The 26,300-nt window shown below is 44.4% G+C and overlaps 1 protein-coding gene across 4 annotated transcripts in view; it reads left to right on the top strand.

Moving 5' to 3' along the window:
* The window catches only part of cep112 (centrosomal protein 112), a 223,418-nt gene that overhangs the window by 93,143 nt on the left and 103,975 nt on the right, over nucleotides 1–26,300 (top strand). For all 4 annotated transcript variants that reach the window (XR_011674562.1, XM_071396422.1, XM_071396432.1 and 1 more), the window contains exons 20-21: nucleotides 1,160–1,342; nucleotides 18,039–18,269. Coding sequence is in view for 3 of the 4 variants with exons in the window: in XM_071396422.1 (XP_071252523.1) it covers nucleotides 1,160–1,342; nucleotides 18,039–18,269 (414 nt within the window). In the remaining variant the exon portion in view is untranslated. The remainder of the gene's footprint in view (nucleotides 1–1,159; nucleotides 1,343–18,038; nucleotides 18,270–26,300) is intronic.

Genomic DNA, 26,300 nt, shown 5'->3' with positions numbered 1-26,300 from the left:
CCCAGCCCAGGGCCCCTGCTGGCCCTTCACAGGGGAGCACACCGCGGGGATGGGACAGGGTCATGGGTACCCCGCCATGGGGGAGTGAGAGCAGAGAGCGCGGAGCCTGGGAAAAAGCAGACACAGGCGGTGCTTGGGCTTTAGTGTTCTCAGCACTCCGCCACCAGGCTTTACCTCACAGCAGGTGACTTGTCTCAGATCCGCAGCGCTAGGCTAACAGAGCTAACGCTGTAGAGTGGAGCGGTCTGTAGACACTGGGATAGCCTAGCTCAACTGACTGACAGCATGGTATGTTTGTAAAGGGGTTCTTTCTTTTGGAGGATTCTTTTGTATTTTTCCCCGTCTCTTTTTTCTTTTAGGTTTTCTGTTAATTCCATCAGACGATGACTCACTGTCTCAGTGTGTCGGTTGGGGCAGCATTTCTGTTGGTCAGCTTGTGGGAAGCTTTTTGTTATTTCGTCCTCTAAATACTCTCTCATTGTCAGCATAGACCCGTACAGCTACGATCATTTAGCGGCGATAGGCAACCAAATTTGAACGCAAATACTGAGATTGTATGATTTGATTCTTCTGCGGCAGTCTGTCGGACTCTGAATGAATATGATGACAGGTTGAAGTGACACGTTCCATCTCCTCTCCGCTTTTTGTACATTTCTCCCCTCCGAAGTTTGTTCCTGTCTTCCTTCTCCTCACGTCCTCTGAGTGGGGCGTAGTATAATGATGATAGGCATCGCCCTTACTAAGCCCATTTCCCCACGCTGTGAGACTCATAGCATGGGGCGAGGGTAGCTCCTCTAGTAGCCAGATGGCTAACCCCTCACAGCCTCTCTGCATAGACAGCCCAAGCTAACTGCTCATTTATATGCCGATAGGAGAGGGGCGACAGGAGTCCGATTTGGAGAAAGAGAGCGAGAGATAGTGGGATGGAAACAGTGTGAGGTAATAATGATGTAAGTGAATTGCATTATGTCGTGGAGTCGTGAGGCAAGAGACAAACGTTCTCTTTTTTTTGGTCCTGTCCTTTGTGCAACGGCGGGGCGCATTGGAGTATGGGGAGGGATGGAAGGGATGTATGGGTGGATTGATGGACAAATTGTCATGACGACAGGGCTGGGGCTGATTGTAGTCTTCTTCCTCTCACCTCCTGTTGTCCAATCAGATGTGCGAGCAGCGTGCAGGGCAGGAGCAGGAGAGGATGCGTCTACAGCAGCATTACAGCACGGAGAGGGACAATCTGGTCCAGCAGCGCCAGCGGGAGGTGGGCACCATGGAGCGGGAGGCGCGGGCCGCCCTGCACCAGCACCAGCAGCAGACCCAGGAGGGGAGGCAACGCGACGCCCAGGTAGGAGGTCTCACTACTCTCCTCTGGTCCGCACCGCTCTCCCGCAGGTTCCCTCCTGGTCACCATTTTGTTTAGCCATTAACGTTCTGTGGTGCTGGGCTTTCAAAAACGCTGCGAGTAGTACGTTCTCACCTGCTGCTAGGTGCGATTTCTGAGCAAAATTTGCGTTTTGCGGGCGGATGTTTTGTAGGGGTGCAGGTGTGTGTGAGCGGAAAGGAAAGAATTCCAAATTCTTACTTAAATCCTAAATTATTTTTTTTGCGAAATAAAATAGGAAGGACCGTTGTTGTTGTAGGAAGAACCGCAAATTAATGGAAAAGTTAATGCCTATTAAACCGAAATAAATTAATATTATCATACAGTGCTAACTTGTAATGCGATTCTGTATTTCTTTCCTGGTTTCGCGGCAGGGTTCCGTGCTAGAAGTGAAAAGACTTGAAACGCCTGGAAACCACAGGTTGCCAGATAAAGGAAAGGAAGCCTCTTGCTCGCTGTGCAGTAGCTCTGGCCTTTTATTCCCCAAACCCTGGGTTGCATTTCTCTCCTTTCTTTCCCTGGTTCACCGGGGTCGGTATCAGCCGTGTATCAGCCGCATACGGCGAGTGCCCCGTAATCCCCCTACGGAGGAACAAGCTGTACATGGCATTCTCCCCTCACCGCAGGTAGCCATCTCCCTCCCATAAGCACCAGTTACTTTCCCATTACAACAACACACTACCGCTACAATGGCTATATGACATTTGGCGCTAAATTGATGGAGTCCCCATCCCCAAGCCTATTTAACACTATTATGATTCCAGCAGGTTTTATCTCCCTGCAGCCCTGCTCCACTCTCTTCCCTCCATCTCCCCTATCCTCGCCGCTTCTCCTGCCTGGCTAGCATGGAGACGCTGTGGGAAGCCATTTGACAGAGCAGCCCCCGTCCGGGATGTATTTGACTCCTCAAGCCTCCAGATGAAATGTAGAATGTCAGCATGGCGAGGGCTTGTTTATTGGCTCCTGGCTGGAGACTAGGGGTCCAGCCGTGCACATTCACTATTTCTGGACATTTGGACAAACGGCGACTCTGAAATGTTTTTGCAGCGACCGACGGGCACAGATGGTTCCCAGGTTACACAACTGCCTACCAACAACAGAACGAAATGGAATTTCACCGTTCAGAAACTTTATTTTCTATCATTAAGATTATTATTATTTTTAAGAAGTAGGCCTAGTATGAAATAGTATAGGCCTAGATTTATAAGCATTTAGACTTAAATGGGGAATAAAATAAATATATTGTCTTTACTATTTGACATTATTGGCCATAAATGAATGAATAGAAATATGATTAGAACTATAGAGAGATGGCATTTAAACTGTAGCATTTCAAGGTCAAACAGTCAAATGTTTTAGAAACATTGTTATTTCATGTTCATCCTCTCCATACATTTGACAGTAAGACAGGGTTATGTGTACAGTACGCACTGTTCTATATGGCAGAGGTGACAGCTTTCTATATGGCCTGCTCCTTTCAGTGGAAGAAAAGATCTCATCTTACTACACACACACACGCACACACACACACACACACACACACACACACACACACACACACACACACACACACACACACACACACACACACAGCTACCCTGAACATACTCTCTCAACTATGATTTGAGGTATCTGTTGGCACCCACTCTACTATTCTGATTAGTCTGTCTGTCTCTGCCATGGCCATCGCCCGACCATACGATTATGTGGAGTCACATCGAGCCACAACGCACCCCAAAATCTCCCCTCCACCAATTAAAAATAAATAAAACAAAACTTCTCTCTGTGGTTAGGGTTCTTGGAGAGCAGCAGTTGGGCTCCAGAATTTACGTATGTTATTTGTATTTATTTACCCTTATTTTACCAGGTAAGGTGACTGAGAGCACATTCTCATTTACGGTAAGGACCTGGGGAATAGTTACAGGGGACAGGAGGGGGCATGAATGAGCCAATTAGAAAGATTAGTTTTTTTAACATCACTTTAAGTCCCATATTATGAAGTAGGTTTGCATTACCATAGACGTTTACCCCTTTCAAACTCTGTCATACAGATGGAAATAAATGGGGCATTCAACCTCCACAGATTCTGAAAAGTCCTGAGAGTTTTGAAAGAGGAATGTTGAAAAGCAGAGTATTTTGTTGATGCATCCAGAAAATATGAACGCTTTCTGAAACTGGCAAGCATAGCTTAAATGCACTACTTAATTCTTACTACTTAGTACTTTTCACTATTGTGAGGCTTACGTGGTATTCAACATTCCATCAAACCAATCACCCACACTATCTTGTGTGTGAGGAAGACAGACAATGGAATCTGTCCCGATGTGACTGTCAGGATTTGGGGAATCAATTCCTGGCGAGGTGATTGGATCCAGGCCCTGCTTTCCCGCTCTTCCTTCTCTTCCTGGATTCTCTGGAAGGATTGTGTTGCTCACTTACTCTCTCTCTTCCTGACTATGGAAAGCTGGCAGAGGGAGCGGATGTCAGCCACACGTCGTGAGGATGAGTAATCCCGACTCATCCCCTTCACATGGTAGGATGAGTCTAATAAATAGGCTGGCCTCCACCCCACCCAACCAGTTGGGAAGGACAACAAACGAGTCGTGGTCAACATGGAGGAGGAGGAGATGCAGGAGGAGGAAGAGACATAGGAGGAGATGCAGGAGGAAGAGGAGACTACGCAGGAGGAGAAGGAGATGCAGCAGGAAGAGGAGAGGGAGATGCAGCAGGAGGTGGTGGAGCACAAGAGTTCTCTTTCCTGTCCTCATCACCATTTGTTGTTATCCAGGATACTCTGCTGGAGCCCCTTCCCTGACCAACTGTCTGTGTTACCCTGCTAAATAAAGGCCTGGAGTCTGGACAGGGACAACTGTCTGTGTTACCCTGCTAAATAAAGGCCTGGAGTCTGGACAGAGACAACTGTCTGTGTTACCCTGCTCAATAAAGGCCTGGAGTCTGGACAGAGACAACTGTCTGTGTTACCCTGCTAAATAAAGGCCTGGAGTCTGGACAGAGACAACTGTCTGTGTTACCCTGCTAAATAAAGGCCTGGAGTCTGGGCAGAAACAACTGTCATTGTTACCCTGCTAAATAAAGGCCTGGAGTCTGGACAGAAACAACTGTCTGTGTTACCCTGCTAAATAAAGGCCTGGAGTCTGGACAGGGACAACTGTCTGTGTTACCCTGCTCAATAAAGGCCTGGAGTCTGGACAGAGACAACTGTCTGTGTTACCCTGCTCAATAAAGGCCTGGAGTCTGGACAGAAACAACTGTCTGTGTTACCCTGCTAAATAAAGGCCTGGAGTCTGGACAGGGACAACTGTCTGTGTTACCCTGCTCAATAAAGGCCTGGAGTCTGGACAGAGACAACTGTCTGTGTTACCCTGCTAAATAAAGGCCTGGAGTCTGGACAGAGACAACTGTCATTGTTACCCTGCTCAATAAAGGCCTGGAGTCAAATAAAGGTTATATAATAAAGCAACTTGAATTGTCCTAATGGTCCTCTTTATTTTACTGGTCAAGCCACAACTGACCGAGCCAAATAAAACCTTTTGGTTGTATGAACAGTTGGTATATGGTGATCTACTACCGGTGTGTGTATGATGCTCGTAGGATTGTTTTATAAATCACACTTTTTCTATATGTACAAACATGACAGTGCTGTTTAAATGAGCATTGTGCTGTGCAGTGCTGTTTAAATGAGCTTTGTGCTGTGATATTATTTAAATGAGCGTTGTGCAGTGACAGTGCCATTTAAATTAGCGTTGTGCAGTGACAGTGCCGTTTCAATGAGCGTTGTGCAGTGGCAGTACCGTTTAAATGAGCTTTGTACAGTGACAGTGCTGTTTAAATTTGCTTTGTGCAGTGACAGTGCCGTTTAAATGAGCTTTGTGCAGTGACCGTGCCGTTTCAATGAGCGTTGTGCAGTGGCAGTACCGTTTAAATGAGCTTTGTACAGTGACAGTGCTGTTTAAATTTGCTTTGTGCAGTGACAGTGCCGTTTAAATGAGCTTTGTGCAGTGACCGTGCCGTTTAAATGAGCTTTGTGCAGTGACAGTGCTGTTTAAATGAGCTTTGTGCAGTTACAGTGCCGTTTAAATGAGCTTTGTGCAGTGACAGTGCCGTTTTCAATTAGCTTTTTGCAGTGACAGTGCCGTTTAAATTAGCTTTGTGCAGTGACAGTGCCGTTTTCAATGAGCTTTTTGCAGTTACAGTGCCGTTTAAATGAGCTTTGTGCAGTGACAGTGCCGTTTAAATGAGCTTTGTGCAGTGACAGTGCCGTTTAAATGAGCTTTGTGCAGTGACCGTGCCGTTTAAATGAGCTTTGTGCAGTGACAGTGCCGTTTAAATGAGCTTTGTGCAGTGATAGTACCGTTTAAATGAGCTTTGTGCGTTGACAGTGCCGTTTAAGTGAGCTTTGTACAGTGACAGTGCTGTTTAAATTTGCATTATGCAGTGACAGTGCCGTTTAAATGAGCTTTGTGCCGTGACCGTGCCGTTTAAATGTGCTTTGTGCAGTGACAGTGCTGTTTAAATGAGCTTTGTGCAGTGACAGTGCTGTTTAAATGAGCTTTGTGCAGTGACAGTACCGTTTAAATGAGCTTTGTGCGGTGACAGTGCCGTTTAAATGAGCTTTGTGCGGTGACAGTGCCGTTTAAATGAGCTTTTTGCAGTGACAGTGCCGTTTAAATGTGCTTTGTGCGGTGACCGTGCCGTTTAAATGAGCTTTGTGCAGTGATAGTGCTGTTTTAAATGAGCTTTGTGCAGTGACGGTGCCGTTTTCACTAAGCTTTTTGCAGTGACAGTGCCGTTTAAATGAGCTTTGTGCATTGACAGTGCTGTTTTAAATGAGCTTTGTGCAGTGACAGTGCCGTTTTAAATTTGCTTTTTGCGGTGACAGTGCGGTTTAAATTAGCTTTTTGCGGTGACAGTGACGTTTAAATGAGCTTTGTGCAGTGACAGTACCGTTTAAATGAGCTTTGTGCGTTGACAGTGCCGTTTAAGTGAGATTTGTACAGTGACAGTGCTGTTTAAATTTGCTTTGTGCAGTGACAGTGCCGTTTAAATGAGCTTTGTGCAGTGACCGTGCCGTTTAAATGTGCTTTGTGCAGTGACAGTGCTGTTTAAATGAGCTTTGTGCAGTGACAGTGCTGTTTAAATGAGCTTTGTGCGGTGACAGTGCCGTTTAAATGAGCTTTGTGCGGTGACAGTGCCGTTTAAATGTGCTTTGTGCGGTGACCGTGCCGTTTAAATGAGCTTTGTGCAGTGATAGTGCCGTTTAAATGAGCTTTGTGCAGTGACGGTGCCGTTTTCACTAAGCTTTTTGCAGTGACAGTGCCGTTTAAATGAGCTTTTTGCAGTGACAGTGCCGTTTAAATGTGCTTTGTGCGGTGACCGTGCCGTTTAAATGAGCTTTGTGCAGTGATAGTGCCGTTTAAATTAGCTTTGTGCAGTGACGGTGCCGTTTTCACTAAGCTTTTTGCAGTGACAGTGCCGTTTAAATGAGCTTTTTGCAGTGACAGTGCCGTTTAAATGTGCTTTGTGCGGTGACCGTGCCGTTTAAATGAGCTTTGTGCAGTGATAGTGCCGTTTAAATGAGCTTTGTGCAGTGACGGTGCCGTTTTCACTAAGCTTTTTGCAGTGACAGTGCCGTTTAAATGAGCTTTGTGCAGTGACAGTGCCGTTTTAAATTTGCTTTTTGCGGTGACAGTGCGGTTTAAATTTGCTTTGTGAAGTGACAGTGCCGTTTAAATGAGCTTTGTGCAGTGACAGTACCGTTTAAATGAGCTTTGTGCGTTGACAGTGCCGTTTAAGTGAGCTTTGTACAGTGACAGTGCTGTTTAAATTTGCTTTGTGCAGTGACAGTGCCGTTTAAATGTGCTTTGTGCAGTGACAGTGCTGTTTAAATGAGCTTTGTGCAGTGACAGTGCTGTTTAAATGAGCTTTGTGCAGTGACAGTACCGTTTAAATGAGCTTTGTGCGGTGACAGTGCCGTTTAAATGAGCTTTTTGCGGTGACAGTGCGGTTTAAATTTGCTTTTTGCGGTGACAGTGACGTTTAAATGAGCTTTGTGCGGTGACAGTGCCGTTTAAATGTGCTTTGTGCAGTGATAGTGCCGTTTAAATTTGCTTTGTGAAGTGACAGTGCCGTTTAAATGAGCGTTGTGCCGTGACAGTGTTGTTTAAATAAGCTTTGTGCCGTGACAGTGCCGTTTTCAATGAGCCTTTTGCAGTTACAGTGCCGTTTAAATGAGCTTTGTGCAGTGACAGTACCGTGTAAATGAGCTTTGTACAGTGACAGTGCCGTTTAAATGAGCTTTGTGCAGTGACAGTGCCGTTTAAATGAGCTTTGTGCGGTGACAGTGCCGTTTAAATGAGCTTTTTGCAGTTACAGTGCCGTTTAAATGAGCTTTGTGCAGTGACAGTGCCGTTTAAATGAGCTTTGTGCGGTGACAGTGCCGTTTAAATGAGCTTTGTGCAGTGACGCTGCCGTTTTCAATAAGCTTTTTGCAGTGACAGTGCCGTTTAAATGAGCTTTGTGCAGTGACAGTGCCGTTTTCAATTAGCTTTTTGCAGTGACAGTGCCGTTTAAATGAGCTTTGTGCAGTGACAGTACCGTGTAAATGAGCTTTGTACAGTGACAGTGCCGTTTTCAATTAGCTTTTTGCAGTGACAGTGCCGTTTAAATGAGCTTTTTGCAGTGACAGTGCCGTTTAAATGAGCTTTGTGCGGTGACAGTGCCGTTTAAATGAGCTTTTTGCGGTGACAGTGCGGTTTAAATTTGCTTTTTGCGGTGACAGTGACGTTTAAATGAGCTTTGTGCGGTGACAGTGCCGTTTAAATGTGCTTTGTGCAGTGATAGTGCCGTTTAAATTTGCTTTGTGAAGTGACAGTGCCGTTTAAATGAGCGTTGTGCCGTGACAGTGTTGTTTAAATAAGCTTTGTGCCGTGACAGTGCCGTTTTCAATGAGCCTTTTGCAGTTACAGTGCCGTTTAAATGAGCTTTGTGCAGTGACAGTACCGTGTAAATGAGCTTTGTACAGTGACAGTGCCGTTTAAATGAGCTTTGTGCAGTGACAGTGCCGTTTAAATGAGCTTTGTGCGGTGACAGTGCCGTTTAAATGAGCTTTTTGCAGTTACAGTGCCGTTTAAATGAGCTTTGTGCAGTGACAGTGCCGTTTAAATGAGCTTTGTGCGGTGACAGTGCCGTTTAAATGAGCTTTGTGCAGTGACGCTGCCGTTTTCAATAAGCTTTTTGCAGTGACAGTGCCGTTTAAATGAGCTTTGTGCAGTGACAGTGCCGTTTTCAATTAGCTTTTTGCAGTGACAGTGCCGTTTAAATGAGCTTTGTGCAGTGACAGTACCGTGTAAATGAGCTTTGTACAGTGACAGTGCCGTTTTCAATTAGCTTTTTGCAGTGACAGTGCCGTTTAAATGAGCTTTTTGCAGTGACAGTGCCGTTTAAATGAGCTTTGTGCAGTGACGGTGCCGTTTTCACTAAGCTTTTTGCAGTGACAGTGCCGTTTAAATGAGCTTTTTGCAGTGACAGTGCCGTTTAAATGTGCTTTGTGCGGTGACCGTGCCGTTTAAATGAGCTTTGTGCAGTGATAGTGCCGTTTAAATGAGCTTTGTGCAGTGACGGTGCCGTTTTCACTAAGCTTTTTGCAGTGACAGTGCCGTTTAAATGAGCTTTGTGCAGTGACAGTGCCGTTTTAAATTTGCTTTTTGCGGTGACAGTGCGGTTTAAATTTGCTTTGTGAAGTGACAGTGCCGTTTAAATGAGCTTTGTGCAGTGACAGTACCGTTTAAATGAGCTTTGTGCGTTGACAGTGCCGTTTAAGTGAGCTTTGTACAGTGACAGTGCTGTTTAAATTTGCTTTGTGCAGTGACAGTGCCGTTTAAATGTGCTTTGTGCAGTGACAGTGCTGTTTAAATGAGCTTTGTGCAGTGACAGTGCTGTTTAAATGAGCTTTGTGCAGTGACAGTACCGTTTAAATGAGCTTTGTGCGGTGACAGTGCCGTTTAAATGAGCTTTTTGCGGTGACAGTGCGGTTTAAATTTGCTTTTTGCGGTGACAGTGACGTTTAAATGAGCTTTGTGCGGTGACAGTGCCGTTTAAATGTGCTTTGTGCAGTGATAGTGCCGTTTAAATTTGCTTTGTGAAGTGACAGTGCCGTTTAAATGAGCGTTGTGCCGTGACAGTGTTGTTTAAATAAGCTTTGTGCCGTGACAGTGCCGTTTTCAATGAGCCTTTTGCAGTTACAGTGCCGTTTAAATGAGCTTTGTGCAGTGACAGTACCGTGTAAATGAGCTTTGTACAGTGACAGTGCCGTTTAAATGAGCTTTGTGCAGTGACAGTGCCGTTTAAATGAGCTTTGTGCGGTGACAGTGCCGTTTAAATGAGCTTTTTGCAGTTACAGTGCCGTTTAAATGAGCTTTGTGCAGTGACAGTGCCGTTTAAATGAGCTTTGTGCGGTGACAGTGCCGTTTAAATGAGCTTTGTGCAGTGACGCTGCCGTTTTCAATAAGCTTTTTGCAGTGACAGTGCCGTTTAAATGAGCTTTGTGCAGTGACAGTGCCGTTTTCAATTAGCTTTTTGCAGTGACAGTGCCGTTTAAATGAGCTTTGTGCAGTGACAGTACCGTGTAAATGAGCTTTGTACAGTGACAGTGCCGTTTTCAATGAGCTTTTTGCAGTGACAGTGCCGTTTAAATGAGCTTTTTGCAGTGACAGTGCCGTTTTAAATTTGCTTTTTGCAGTTACAGTGCCGTTTAAATGAGCTTTGTGCAGTGACAGTACCGTTTAATCGAGCTTTGTACAGTGACAGTGCCGTTTTCAATGAGCTTTTTGCAGTGACAGTGCCGTGTAAATGAGCGTTGTGCCGTGACAGTGCCGTTTAAATTAGCTTTGTGCAGTGACAGTGCCGTTTTCAATGAGCTTTTTGCAGTTACAGTGCCGTTTAAATGAGCTTTGTGCAGTGACAGTGCCGTTTAAATGAGCTTTGTGCAGTGACAGTACCGTTTAATCGAGCTTTGTACAGTGACAGTGCCGTTTTCAATGAGCTTTTTGCAGTGACAGTGCCGTTTAAATTAGCTGTGTGCAGTGACAGTGCCGTTTAAATGAGCTTTGTGCAGTGACAGTGCCGTTTAAATGAGCTTTGTGCAGTGACAGTGCCGTTTAAATGAGCTTTTTGCAGTGACAGTGCTGTTTAAATGAGCTTTGTGCAGTGACAGTGCTGTTTAAATGAGCTTTGTGCAGTGACAGTGCTGTTTAAATGAGCTTTGTGCAGTGACAGTGCTGTTTTAAATGAGCTTTGTGCAGTGACAGTGCTGTTTAAATGAGCTTTGTGCAGTGACAGTGCTGTTTAAATGACATGTTTCGTTTCCAGTTAAGGGCTCTTGTGCCTTTTTGCAGCTGCAGTGGTGTTTGCTGTATCATCAACTAATGATGAAATAGTTATTTGGAGATTGGTGTGATGCTGGGTTGGGAGTTTGGAGTTGGCGTCCAACATACAGAGGGAATTATCCCAAATCCTCCTCCTCAGCCTTGGGGTCATCATTGTGATGCTTTTCCCATCCAAAACCGTCAACTGGGCTTTTGCCACGCTCATAGTCCTCTATTTCAACCATTATCTTTGAAGATGAAAGGATGAGCTGAAAAAGCAGCATCAGTTGCCAGTCCGTGCAGCCAGGACAGCAGCTCTCAGTAAATGTGTTAGCCTGCAGCCAGCTCTGTGCTGCTCTGTTAGCCGATCAGTGGCACAGGAGGGTGGAAGAGAGCCCTATTAGAGAGACCGAGAGAGAGAGGGAGACACACACACACACACACACACTCCCTATCTCAAACACACTCGCAAGAGACACGCTATCCTCTCTGTCCCCAAACACAGTCCATATTCTGGTGCAATACTCATGTTTTCTCTTGTTTTTAAACCTAATAAATAGTTTTGTCAGTGTTCTGACTGTCTGCCACGGCACAGTGGATCTGTCCTCTCCTCAAGCAGCTGGATATTTAAATGGACTAACTGTTGTTGTTTAGGAGTGATATTTCCCAGACCTGCTATTTTCAACTCTTAATGATCGGCTATGAAAAGCCAACTGAAAATTATTCATGATTATTATTTGACCATGCTTGTCACTTATGAACATTTTGAACATCTTGGCATAGTTCTGTTATAATCTCCACCCGGCACAGCCAGAAGAGGACTGGCCACCCCTCATAGCCTGGTTCCTCTCTAGGTTTCTTCCTAGGTTTTGGCCTTTCTAGGGAGTTTTTCCTAGCCACCGTGCTTCTACACCTGCATTGCTTGCTGTTTGGGGTTTTAGGCTGGGTTTCTGTACAGCACTTCGAGATATTAGCTGATGTACGAAGGGCTATATAAAATAAACTTGATTTGATTTGATATGTATTTCACTTAGTCAATGCTATTGTTTCTCCTGCTCTGAGGACATTGGAGTCTGTTTCCTTATTGGTCTGTCCAAAGAATTCCACTTCAGAAACTACACCAACATTACAAATTCATTTAAGCTCTGTTGTCCTGAACAACAGAAACGTGATCATTCTATTGGCTCGTCCAAAGCCATTATTTAGTTTTCTTACAGCGACTTCACTCAACTCATTTTTATGGCTAATTCCGTTTTTTCCCCTCTCACACGTCCTGAAAATATATTTTCTGAGAAACATCTGGACTTCAAACAGCATGGGAGAGAGTCAGATCCTCAGAGGGGTCTCTCCTTAACACTGTGATGGACTAAATAATAACCCTGGCAAAACTTTCAAATAACTTTTCCCCCCAGTAAGTGATTAACAAGACCGGGAGAAATGAAGGGCCTGATGACAGCGTGAGTCTGAGCTGAGGAAGGGAGTCTGATGAGAGAGAAGACTGCACAACAGACAGCTGGACAAGAACGCTGTGTCTTAGGGGGGGGGGGGGTGTCTGTCTCTCTCTCTGCCTTGTAATTGAACGATTGATCAGTCCCTATAGATGGTTTTGTCAGGCCAGTCCTGTCTTCCCTTCCTCCCAGACATCCTATAGCCATTGGGCTCTGTCTGTTGTTGAGTTGACACATCAGTGTGTTGGTTAGAGTTATGTTTGGGATTTTTGCATGTTGATTAGATCACATCTTTTTGTGATTGAGGTAGGACTGCATGTTGTTTCACTTTCACATGTCTCATGCTGACAGAGAGATCAATGGCTGACGTTTGTTGTGTGTTGTAGTACCTAAGTCATTAGATTGCAGATGACATTCAGCTCCACATTTTGATTTCTTATAAGCATTGCTATTAGAAATGATTTTCTGAGAGTGGGTGGGAATTTGGAGTAGGGGTAGCTATTGTTTTTAAATCTCGTCCACTTGTCACATGCCACAAATGAGCTTGTTTCCAACTGCAGCTGTCTCTTATTGTCCCTGTCTCCCTCCCTCTCTTTCTCCCTATTGATGTTCAGTCCAAGCTCAGACAGATGTGCTCTCCCCTCCAGATTGTCTCTCTCTCTGTCTTTTGTTCTCTCTATCCCCTATCCATTCATATATTTGAATATTGGATTTTATCTATTTAATTTCAATTTTTTCAATTTCCTCACCTCTCAAATCTATTCTTGCCGCTTCAGGTGATTTAGTATAACCTCATACAACAAACGACTTAACATTCATATTAGTCAACATGTATTTAATCACACATTCTATGTCAGCATGGTATGAGGAAGCTGTCATGAAGAGTAGGACTGTTGGACTAAATTGACACCCTTCAGTTCAGCATGCAATTATGCACCTGCTGCAACAATACTAGGCAGTCCTTTTATTTCCAGCTTTTGTTTCAGTATCCTATATGTTGTTAGCCTATATGTTGTTAGCCTATATGTTGTTAGCCTATATGTTGTTAGCCTATATGTTGTTAGCCTATATGTTGTTAGCCTATATGTTGTTAGCCTATATGTTGTTAGCCTATATGTTGTTAGCCTATATGTTGTTAGCCTATATGTTGTTAGCCTATATGTTATTAGCCTATATGTTGTTAGCCTATATGTTGTTAGCCTATATGTTGTTAGCCTATATGTTATTAGCCTATATGTTGTTAGCCTATATGTTGTTAGCCTATATGTTGTTAGCCTATATGTTGTTAGCCTATATGTTATTAGCCTATATGTTGTTAGCCTATATGTTGTTAGCCTATATGTTGTTAGCCTATATGTTGTTAGCCTATATGTTGTTAGCCTATATGTTGTTAGCCTATATGTTGTTAGCCTATATGTTATTAGCCTATATGTTGTTATCCTATATGTTGTTAGCCTATATGTTGTTATCCTATATGTTGTTATCCTATATGTTGTTAGCCTATATGTTGTTAGCCTATATGTTGTTAGCCTATATGTTGTTAGCCTATATGTTGTTATCCTATATGTTATTAGCCTATATGTTGTTAGCCTATATGTTGTTAGCCTATATGTTATTAGCCTTTATGTTGTTAGCCTATATGTTGTTAGCCTATATGTTGTTAGCCTATATGTTGTTAGCCTATATGTTGTTAGCCTATATGTTGTTATCCTATATGTTATTAGCCTTTATGTTGTTAGCCTATATGTTGTTAGCCTATATGTTGTTAGCCTATATGTTGTTAGCCTATATGTTGTTAGCCTATATGTTGTTATCCTATATGTTGTTAGCCTATATGTTGTTAGCCTATATGTTGTTAGCCTATATGTTGTTAGCCTATATGTTGTTAGCCTTTATGTTGTTAGCCTTTATGTTATTAGCCTATATGTTATTAGCCTATATGTTATTAGCCTATATGTTGTTAGCCTTTATGTTGTTAGCCTTTATGTTATTAGCCTTTATGTTATTAGCCTTTATGTTATTATTCTTTATGTTGTTAGCCTTTATGTTATTAGCCTATATGTTGTTAGCCTATATGTTGTTAGCCTATATGTTGTTAGCCTATATGTTATTAGCCTTTATGTTGTTAGCCTATATGTTATTAGCCTATATGTTGTTAGCCTATATTGTTAGCCTATATGTTGTTAGCCGATATGTTGTTAGCCTATATGTTGTTAGCCTATATGCTGTTAGCCTATATGTTGTTAGCCTATATGTTGTTTTCCAAACATATTAAAGTTGTAGGGAAGAGGGATCAGCCAGACGAGTTGAAGAGGGAATTCTACATTAGAGGCTGTTCAGGGACCAGGTCTAATAGCTGCCTGCCCTTGAAGTCATGTCGACCATCACGCCTGGGACTGTTTATGGCTGTCTCTCTTACTCTGTATGTGTGTGTGTTTGTGTGTGAGTTCGTGTGTATCCTCCTATTTTTCTGTGTTGTCTGTTTCTGTGTGTGAGGGTAGGTGACACAGCCATGGCATCTGGGTGTTGTGGTGATGCAGCCTTTGATGTCTCTGTGAGGTTTTCCACACAAAAAGACTTCAGACGCTTTATGCTCTAATTGCCATGTGACTGAAGCCATAACGAGAGAGAACCTCACTGTCCTGGGATGCCCGGGTGTCTGTGGAGAGAGAGGGGAAGGGACAGTAGAGGGTGTCTGTGGAGAGAGAGGGGAAGGGACAGTAGAGGGTGTCTGTGGTGAGAGAGGGGAAGGGACAGTAGAGGGTGTCTGTGGCGAGAGAGGGGAAGGGACAGTAGAGGGTGTCTGGAGAGAGAAGGGAAGGGACAGTAGAGGGTGTCTGTGGAAAGAGGGGGGGGCAGTAGAGGGTGTCTGGAGAGAGAAGGGACAGTAGAGGGTGTCTGTGGAAAGAGGGGGGGGCAGTAGAGGGTGTCTGGAGAGAGGTAAATGACCAGTAGAATGTGTCTGTGGAGAGAGAGGGGGAAGGTTTTTTTGATATACATATATTTTCCATTCCTATTCACATGATGCTACATACAGTTTAAAACTAGAATCTTTAATTGAAACAATAACAAAGTTACCTCCACGCTCCTGTGGCACTAAAAACCTAAGTGATGACCTGGAGAAATGTACATAGACAGAGCTATGGATGCAAGGATTGACCATCCATGATATCAAATGTATAATTTTAACCATGTTTTGAGGCAAAGTGTTTGTTTACATTTACATTGTTTTCAGACATTGGAGTTGAACAAGCTTATATTTTGGTTTCTTATGGGGTTACTGCTCTTAAACTATGTACAATGCATTATATTCCTAGAGAATCAATGGGTCAAATTAAACCATACACAATGCATTATATTCCTAGAAAATCAATGGGTCAAACTGAAGCAAATCATCATACGGTCCTCAGATTTCCCCCTCTCAATTGTCTATAGACACCACAACCCCCTCTCATTGTCTATAGACACCACAACCCTCTCATTGTCTATAGACACCACAACCCTCTCTCATTGTCTATAGACACCACAACCCTCTCATTGTCTATAGACACCACAACCCTCTCTCATTGTCTATAGACACCACAACCCTCTCATTGTCTATAGACACCACAACCCTCTCATTGTCTATAGACACCACAACCCTCTCATTGTCTATAGACACCACAACCCTCTCATTGTCTATAGACACCACAACCCTCTCTCATTGTCTATAGACACCACAACCCCCTCTCTCATTGTCTATAGACACCACAACCCTCTCATTGTCTATAGACACCACAACCCTCTCATTGTCTATAGACACCACAACCCTCTCTCATTGTCTATAGACACCACAACCCTCTCATTGTCTATAGACACCACAACCCTCTCATTGTCTATAGACACCACAACCCTCTCTCATTGTCTATAGACACCACAACCCCCTCTCATTGTCTATAGACACCACAACCCTCTCTCATTGTCTATAGACACCACAACCCTCTCTCATTGTCTATAGACACCACAACCCTCTCATTGTCTATAGACACCACAACCCTCTCTCATTGTCTATAGACACCACAACCCTCTCTCATTGTCTATAGACACCCACAACCCTCTCTCATTGTCTATAGACACCACAACCCCCTCTCCTTGTCTATAGACACCACAACCCCCTCTCATCGTCTAGACACCACAACCCCCTCTCATTGTCTATAGACACCACAACCCCCTCTCAATGTCTATAGACACCACAACCCTCTCTCATTGTCTATAGACACCACAACCCTCTCATTGTCTATAGACACCACAACCCTCTCTCTCAATCTCTCCCTACCTCCCCCTTCTCTCTTTCTTTCTCTGTCACCCCCTTCTCTCAATCTCTCCCTACCTCCCCCCGCTCTCTCTCTGTATCTCTCTCTCTCTCTTTGCCTCCCCCTCTCTCAATCGCTCACATTCCTCCATAATTTCTAGCTCTATTCACATACATACTACAGGTCAATAATTCCATACCAGTCCAGAAGCTGCCTAACAGCCTGTTAGTTAATGTCTGTTTAAATGCGGTTGGCTTGGTCATTAGCATTCCTGTAATGTAATGTGGCTGTAATGCTGCTCTCTGGCAGCAATCTGAATCAAAGAGCTGTGCTGGGGGAAAGTCAAAGCTTTAGATCAGTTCAAAGGAAGAGGGGTCAGGAGAGGGGTCAGTCCATCTCTGCACTGCAGCCCCTACATAAGCCAGCACACACATCTGCGGGCGAACACACACACACACACACATGAAAGCATGCACACACAGGCTTATACACACACACACATCTGCAGGCGTGCACACTTGGTAGAACACACAATCCCCATTACACACGCACAAACCACAGATTGACTTCCAAATGGAGGTCCCTGTCAACTACAGCCCTAAACGTTTCCCTGAGGCCGGCTTGATTTACACACACACACACACACACACACACACACACACACACACACACACACACACACACACACACACACACACACACATGCTCCTGCTCTAGTTCTCTGACTAGTCTCTTCTCTGTACTTCCTGAAATGAGACATGGCAGCGGTGCCCATTTTCCTCCTGACTGAGTGACCTTTGATTTAGGCTAATTTCTCTCATTAAATCAGACCGCTGACCTTAGTGGAATGCCTCTTCTTTGATGTGGGCCCTGCCTAGCCTGTGTGACTCAGATCAGAGGGACGGGTGTGTGTGTTTTCCCTTCCTGCCGAGCTGGCTGAGCGGGCAGACACTCTGGCATTCCCTGTGCTTGTTGTTGCTCCTCTCTATTCCCAGCCCAAACTGGGATTCCCCCGGCCTCGCTGTTCCATTCCACGTCATCCTGGAATACTTCCTCACTGTTTTAGTTCTGATCAGAGCTTTTAATGTTGAAAGAGTAGGCCAGATGAGACCGGTGTCATTGACTGACCCTGAGACCGGTGTCATTGACTGACCCTGAGACCGGTGTCATTGACTGACCCTGAGACAGGTGTCATTGACTGACCCTGAGATTGGGTGTCATACCCACTTGTGTGTGTATATATGTGTGTGTTTATGTGTGTGTGTTTATGTGTGTGCATGAGTGTGTGTATATGTGTGTGCTGCACATGAATTGTTAAAGTTGTGGGCACTAAAAAGTAACTTTTTAAATACCCTGTACCACGGATCTGACAAGCAGTCGCTAGGAGACGAACACGCTCAGTGTGACACTTACAGTGTTGCAGTTGTTCTGCCAATACCACGGCAGGACAGAACTTATTAGTGTCTCCAAACAGTAGTGTCTTAGTGTGCTACCTCTTTCCTGACGTGAGTGTACCTGTGTATCTCCCTGACCCCAGGTCATCTCTGACCTGGAGGAGCAGGTGTCCTCTCTGAGGGACGAGCTGCAGCACGCCCACAGCCAGAGGAAGCAGCAGCTGCTGGAGCTGGGGGTGCTCAGGGAGGAGGAGAGGCAGCGTGCGGCCCAGGACCAGGAGGCCTCCCTGGGCAGGCTGAGAGCCGAGATGGACCACATCCGCCTGGAGCTGGAGACGAGCCACAAGGCCGAGAGACAACTGGCCCAAGAGAAGGTGGGTGATGGGGTCGGGGTTGAGACATGGCACTGCCAGGGGAGAAGGGAAGAGAGAGAGAGCCCAGGAGAAGGTGGGTGAGGGTTTCGGGGTTGGGACATGGCAACTGCCAGGGGAGTAGGGAAGAGAGAGAGAGCCCAGGATAAGGTGGGTGAGGGTTTCGGGGTTGGGACATGGCACTGCCAGGGGAGAAGGGAAGAGCGAGAGAGCCCAGGATAAGGTGGGTGATGGGGTCGGGGTTGGGACATGGCACTGCCAAGGGAGAAGGGAAAAGAGAGAGAGCCCAGGATAAGGTGGGTGATGGGGTTGGGACATGGCACTGCCAAGGGAGAAGGGAAAAGAGAGAGAGCCCAGGATAAGGTGGGTGAGGGTTTCGGGGTTGGGACATGGCACTGCCAGGGGAGAAGGGAAGAGCGAGAGAGCCCAGGATAAGGTGGGTGATGGGGTCGGGTTTGGGACATGGCACTGCCAGGGAGAAGGGAAAAGAGAGAGAGCCCAGGATAAGGTGGGTGATGGGATGGGTGGGCTAGGGACATAGCACCGCCACAAGTCAAGGACATCCTCCCTCTTCTCCTCTTCTCCATTTCCACCCTCTGTCCTCTTTTCATAGTCTCCCACCCCTCCATGGCACTCCCAGTAGAGAAGAACAGGGTACAGAGGAGGGTAGTATACATATGGAGAATCAGTCATGCTCCAGTATACCAGATGTGTCCTGTTATTGGTATGTAGGACAGAACAGAGTGCTTATCAGATGGAAGCTTTTAACACTAGGTCTGCTGGGCTTCCATGGACCCCCCCTTTAAGCTAATGAGCAGTCATTCTGACTGTGGAATTCATATATTTCATATATGCTATAGCAAAAATAATAATGTGGTTGTGTTTATGAAGGCCTTGGCTAACATTACAATATGATTTCAAATAACACAATAGCATTTTCATTAGTTTGTTACTGTAGGCTATATGTAAAAACAAAAATGCCAAAATTCAAGTGTTCAATCAATTTTATTTGTGGGGTACCTTTGTTACAACTATGAAAGAGAAAGCTTATGCTTTGGAACAGGGTAACAGCTTACTTTTATAACAACAATAAAAATATATATATTTTCCCCAACCACCAAGAAGCACGGTCAAAAGATGCGGTCAAATGACAACATTTTTGTAACTTTCACTTGCTTGACACAACCTTTGTTTGGTTGTAGTAAATCAAATCAATTGTTATTGGTCACATACACATGGTTAGCAGATGTTAATGGTCACATACACATGGTTAGCAGATGTTAATGGTCACATACACATGGTTACCAGATGTTAATGGTCACATACACATGGTTACCAGATGTTAATGGTCACATACACATGGTTACCAGATGTTAATGGTCACATACACATGGTTAGCAGATGTTAATGGTCACATACACATGGTTACCAGATGTTAATGGTCACATACACATGGTTAGCAGATGTTAATGGTCACATACACATGGTTACCAGATGTTAATGGTCACATACACATGGTTACCAGATGTTAATGGTCACATACACATGGTTACCAGATGTTAATGGTCACATACACATGGTTACCAGATGTTAATGGTCACATACACATGGTTAGCAGATGTTAATGGTCACATACACATGGTTAGCAGATGTTAATGGTCACATACACATGGTTAGCAGATGTTAATGGTCACATACACATGGTTAGCAGATGTTAATGGTCACATACACATGGTTAGCAGATGTTAATGGTCACATACACATGGTTACCAGATGTTAATGGTCACATACACATGGTTAGCAGATGTTAATGGTCACATACACATGGTTACCAGATGTTAATGCGAGTGTAGCCAAATGCTTGTGCTTCTAGTTCCGACCATGCAGTAATATCTAACAAGTAATCTAACAATTTCACAACAACTACCTTATACACACAAGTGTAAAGGAATGAATAAGAATATGTACATATAAATATATGGATGAGTGATGGCCGAACGGCATAGGCAAGATGCAGTAGATGGTATAGAGTACAGTATATACATATGAGATGAGTAATGTAGGGCATGTAAACATTATATAAAGTGGCATTGTTTAAAGTGGCTAGTGATACATTTATTACATCCAATTTTTAATTATTAAAGTGGCTAGAGATTTGAGTCAGTATGTTGGCAGCAGCCACTCAATGTTAGTGATGGCTGTTTAACAGTCTGATGGCCTTGAGATAGAAGCTGTTTTTCAGTCTCTCGGTCCCAGCTTTGATGCACCTGTACTGACCTTGCCTTCTGGATGATAGCGGGGTGAACAGGCAGTGGCTCGGGTGGTTGTTGTCCTTGATGATCTTTTTGGCCTTCCTGTGACATCGGGTGGTGTAGGTGTCCTGGAGGGCAGGTAGTTTGCCCCCGGTGATGCGTTGTGCAGACCTCACTACCCTCTGGAGAGCCTTATGGTTGTGGGCGGAGCAGTTGCCGTACCAGGCGGTGATACAGCCCGACAGGATGCTCTCGATTGTGCATCTGTAAAAGTTTGTGAGTGTTTTTGGTGACAAGCCAAATTTCTTCTACCTCCTGAGGTTGAAGAGGCGCTGCTGCACCTTCTTCACCACACTGTCTGTGTGGGTGGACCAATTCAGTTTGTCCGTGATGTGTACGCCTAGGAATTTAAAATGTTCCACCTTCTCCACTATTGTCGATGTGACATAATAGTAGTACATAAGTCTCCTGTTTTCTCTTGATTGTGTCCCGTTGTCTTGTCATTCTTCAGCACAGTTGTCACGGCTGTGTAGGTGCCTTATTTTGTGCAGAGGGAGGGAGCTCCCGCCTCACTGTGTTCTTTGTAAGCAACTTGTTGACCAATGACAGTGGAGTGAGGAAATAGTCCATGGAGACATTGCTCTCCTTGCCAACCTCCGGTTCTACAGGCCTCCAACACCACATTCTCTGACACTCACGCCTGCTGCCCCATGTGGATATTCCCCAGAGATTGAAAGCGGTTCAGAATGTATAATTACGCACGCTCTCGCTGAATAGTCTGCTTTTGGTATTTTTGGTATTTTATTTGGATCCCTATTAGCTGTTGCACAAGCAGCAGCCTCTGTTCCTGGGGTCCAAACAAAACATGAAATATGACATAATACGTCATATTAATAGACAAGAACAGCTCAAGGACAGAACTACATCAATTTAAACAAAGACACACGTAGCCAAGATATCAACACATACACACAAACAATCTAGGTCAAATAGGGAGAGGTGTTATATTATACTATACGCTTTCTTGACTTGGGACTGTACGCTTTCTTGACTTGGGACTGTGAAAAGACCCCTGGTGGCATGTCTGGTGGGGTAAGTGTGTGTGTCAGAGCTGTGTGTAAGTTGACAATGCAAACAATTTGAGATTCTCAACACATTTTATAAAATGAAGGAGTGATACAGTCAGTCACTCCTCTACTCTTAGCCAAGAGAGACTGGCATGCATAGTATTTATATCAGCCTTCTGATTACAATGAAGAGCAAGATGTGCTGCTCTGTTCTGGGCCAGCTGCAGCTTAACTAGGTCTTTCCTTGCAACACTGGACCACACGACCAGACAATAATCAAGATAAGACAAAGCTAGAGACTGCAGGACTTACTCTTTGGAGTGTGGTGTCAAATAGCAGAGCGTCTCTGATATAGGGTACACACCATTTTAAGATTAGGTCCATAATTTGAATGGATCAATACAATAGAATTGCCCGCCCTGCTCTTCATTCACAATTGGTGATTACATAATTATGCTTATTTCGCTTCCCCTCGCTCATCAACTCACCCATTCTCCCCATCATACTTTACTTAATGTATTTAATCTGTTATATGTTTGAAATTAGTTTCGGTATAGTTTAGGTTAAATTTCGAGGGAATTGTTGGGGGGATTATCAGCTGGGCACTGCAGTTTCAACTGTCGGAAGGAGCGGAGCAGGCCCTACTGTTGGGAGAAGGAGCGGAGCAGGCCCTACTGTTGGGAGAAGGAGTGGAGCAGGCCCTACTGTTGGGAGAAGGAGTGGAGCTGGCCCTACTGTTGGGAGCAGGCCCTACTGTTGGGAGAAGGAATGGAGCAGGCCCTACTGTTGGGAGAAGGAGCGGAGCAGGCCCTACTGTTGGGAGAAGGAGTGGAGCTGGCCCTACTGTTGGGAGAAGGAGCGGAGCAGGCCCTACTGTTGGGAGAAGGAGCGGAGCAAGCCCTACTGTTGGGAGAAGGAGGGGAGCAGGCCCTACTGTTGGGAGAAGGAGCGGAGCAGGCCCTACTGTTGGGAGAAGGAGGGGAGCAGGCCCTACTGTTGGGAGAAGGAGCGGAGCAGGCCCTACTGTTGGGAGAAGGAGCGGAGCAGGCCCTACTGTTGGGAGAAGGAGTGGAGCAGGCCCTACTGTTGGGAGAAGGAGCGGAGCAGGCCCTACTGTTGGGAGAAGGAGAGGAGCAGGCCCTACTGTTGGGAGAAGGAGCGGAGCAGGCCCTACTGTTGGGAGAAGGAGCGGAGCTGGCCCTACTGTTGGGAGAAGGAGCGGAGCAGGCCCTACTGTTGGGAGAAGAAGCAGAGCAGGCCCTACTGTTGGGAGAAGGAGCGGAGCAGGCCCTACTGTTGGGAGAAGAAGCGGAGCAGGCCCTACTGTTGGGAGAAGGAGCGGCGCAGGCCTTACTGTTGGGAGAAGGAGCGGAGCAGGCCCTACTGTTGGGAGAAGGAGCGGAGCAGGCCCTACTGTTGGGAGAAGGAGCGGAGCAGGCCTTACTGTTGGGAGAAGGAGGGGCAAAAAAATAACATGACCTCCTAAAACTGGTTATAACTCCAATTCTGTTTGTGATATTAAGATTCTAACAATTGCAGTGTGCCTTTATAGACTTGTTTAGGAAAAGTCAAGGACGGACAGGGGCTTGAGTAAAAAAATAGCAGAGCAATAAAAATAAATAATAATGAGCTGCTTTAGCAGTTCTAGTTTAAAAAAAAAAGCTGTAACAGATGAATCTTCCTTTTAAAAGCTGTAACAGATTAATCTTCCTTTTAAAAACTGTAACAGATTAATCTTCCTTTTAAAAACTGTAACAGATTAATCTTCCTTTTAAAAGCTGTAACAGATGAATCTTCCTTTTAAAAACTGTAACAGATTAATCTTCCTTTTAAAAACTGTAACAGATTAATCTTCCTTTTAAAAACTGTAACAGATTAATCTTCCTTTTAAAAGCTGTAACAGATTAATCTTCCTTTTAAAAACTGTAACAGATTAATCTTCCTTTTAAAAACTGTAACAGATTAATCTTCCTTTTAAAAGCTGTAACAGATTAATCTTCCTTTTAAAAACTGTAACAGATTAATCTTCCTTTTAAAAGCTGTAACAGATTAATCTTCCTTTTAAAAACTGTAACAGATTAATCTTCCTTTTAAAAGCTGTAACAGATTAATCTTCCTTTTAAAAACTGTAACAGATTAATCTTCCTTTTAAAAGCTGTAACAGATTAATCTTCCTTTTAAAAACTGTAACAGATTAATCTTCCTTTTAAAAGCTGTAACAGATTAATCTTCCTTTTAAAAACTGTAACAGATTAATCTTCCTTTTAAAAGCTGTAACAGATTAATCTTCCTTTTAAAAACTGTAACAGATTAATCTTCCTTTTAAAAGCTGTAACAGATTAATCTTCCTTTTAAAAACTGTAACAGATTAATCTTCCTTTTAAAAGCTGTAACAGATTAATCTTCCTTTTAAAAACTGTAACAGATTAATCTTCCTTTTAAAAGCTGTAACAGATTAATCTTCCTTTTAAAAACTGTAACAGATTAATCTTCCTTTTAAAAGCTGTAACAGATTAATCTTCCTTTTAAAAACTGTAACAGATTAATCTTCCTTTTAAAAGCTGTAACAGATTAATCTTCCTTTTAAAAACTGTAACAGATTAATCTTCCTTTTAAAAGCTGTAACAGATTAATCTTCCTTTTAAAAGCTGTAACAGATTAATTTTCCTTTTAAAAGCTGTAACAGATTAATCTTCCTTTTAAAAGCTGTAACAGATTAATCTTCCTTTTAAAAGCTGTAACAGATTAATCTTCCTTTTAAAAACTGTAACAGATTAATCTTCCTTTTAAAAGCTGTAACAGATTAATCTTCCTTTTAAAAGCTGTAACAGATTAATCTTCCTTTTAAAAACTGTAACAGATTAATGATTATTCCACAGTCGCTCTGACACTGCTCTAGTTTGACTTTCTGACTCTGTCTGACTCTCTCTTTACCAAGCAATCATTTTTCATGAGTGGTTACGGTATGAACTAGGCTTTTGCAGGGGGAGTCAAAGTGTGTGTGTGTGTGTGTGTGTGTGTGTGTGTGTGTGTGTGTGTGTGTGTGTGTGTGTGTGTGTGTGTGTGTGTGTGTGTGTGTGTGTGTGTGTGTGTGTGTGTGTGTGTGTGTGTGTGTGTGTGTGTGTGTGTGAGAGAGAGAGAAGCGGAGGGCCTGGGTTTGGCAGTGCTACAGATTATGGTTTGGCTACAGTGTGTTGCCGTTGTCTGAGTTTGTCACTCCTTATCTCACCCCTCAGTGACAGACTGACTTCATCTGACTGACTGACAAACTGACATCATCTGAATGACATCATCTGACTGACTGAGTAACTGACTTCATCTGACTGACATCATCTAACTGACTGACTTCATCTGACTGACTGAGTGACTGACATCATCTGACTGACATCATCTAACTGACTGACTGAGTAACTGACATCATCTGACTGACTGACTGCCTGACATCATTTGACTGACTGGCATCAACCGACTGACGTGACTGACATCATCTGACTGACTATCTAAGGAGATCTTTCAGAACGTGTCTGACACGCAGGGTTTAATAATGCTACAGATTTAACCAGCCACCCCAACAGGTTAGCCTCCCACTTGTGTTCTATTTAAGAGTGAACTGTGGTTTCAGAGGTACATGGAGAGAGGAGGGGTTAGTGTAATACACCTTCAGTAGATGCATCATTCCCCCGGCTCTGACCTACAGTATCTTGGTGGACCAGACAAGTTCAAGTCCCCTCCATCACTCCTCCTTTCTCTGTCAAAATCAATTCATCACATACACAGTGTACAGCAGGTATAAAAGGTGCAGCAGAATACTTCTGTGCTAGCTCCCTCAACAGTGCAGTACATATAATAATAACAATGAAAAGAGTCAAGTCAATAATAACATGTAGTAGAAGTAAAAGAAGAGGTAGTAATAATGGACTGTCTAACAGCCCCTCCCATCCCCTGTTCATTATGTCTAACAGCCCCTCCCAGCCCCTGTTCATTATGTCTAATAGCCCCTCCCAGCCCCTGTTCATTATGTCTAACAGCCCCTCCCAGCCCCTGTTCATTATGTCTAACAGCCCCTCCCAGCCCCTGTTCATTATGTCTAACAGCCCCTCCCAGCCCCTGTTCATTATGTCTAACAGCCCCTCCCAGCCCCTGTTCATTATGTCTAACAGCCCCTCCCAGCCCCTGTTCATTATGTCTAACAGCCCCTCCCAGCCCCTGTTCATTATGTCTAACAGCCCCTCCCAGCCCCTGTTCATTATGTCTAACAGCCCCTCCCAGCCCCTGTTCATTATGTCTAACAGCCCCTCCCAGCCCCTGTTCATTATGTCTAACAGCCCCTCCCAGCCCCTGTTCATTATGTCTAACAGCCCCTCCCAGCCCCTGTTCATTATGTCTAACAGCCCCTCCCAGCCCCTGTTCATTATGTCTAACAGCCCCTCCCAGCCCCTGTTCATTATGTCTAACAGCCCCTCCCAGCCCCTGTTCATTATGTCCAATAGCCCCTCCCAGCCCCTGTTCATTATGTCTAACAGCCCCTCCCAGCCCCTGTTCATTATGTCTAACAGCCCCTGTTCATTATGTCTAACAGCCCCTCCCAGCCCCTGTTCATTATGTCTAACAGCCCCTCCCAGCCCCTGTTCATTATGTCTAACAGCCCCTCCCAGCCCCTGTTCATTATGTCTAACAGCCCCTCCCAGCCCCTGTTCATTATGTCTAACAGCCCC

Source organism: Salvelinus alpinus, chromosome 1 (genome assembly GCF_045679555.1).
Source record: "Salvelinus alpinus chromosome 1, SLU_Salpinus.1, whole genome shotgun sequence".
NCBI classification, from domain to species: domain Eukaryota; kingdom Metazoa; phylum Chordata; class Actinopteri; order Salmoniformes; family Salmonidae; genus Salvelinus; species Salvelinus alpinus.
Note: the sequence above shows the minus strand (reverse complement) of the source record. Positions and strands in the feature narration are given on the sequence as shown.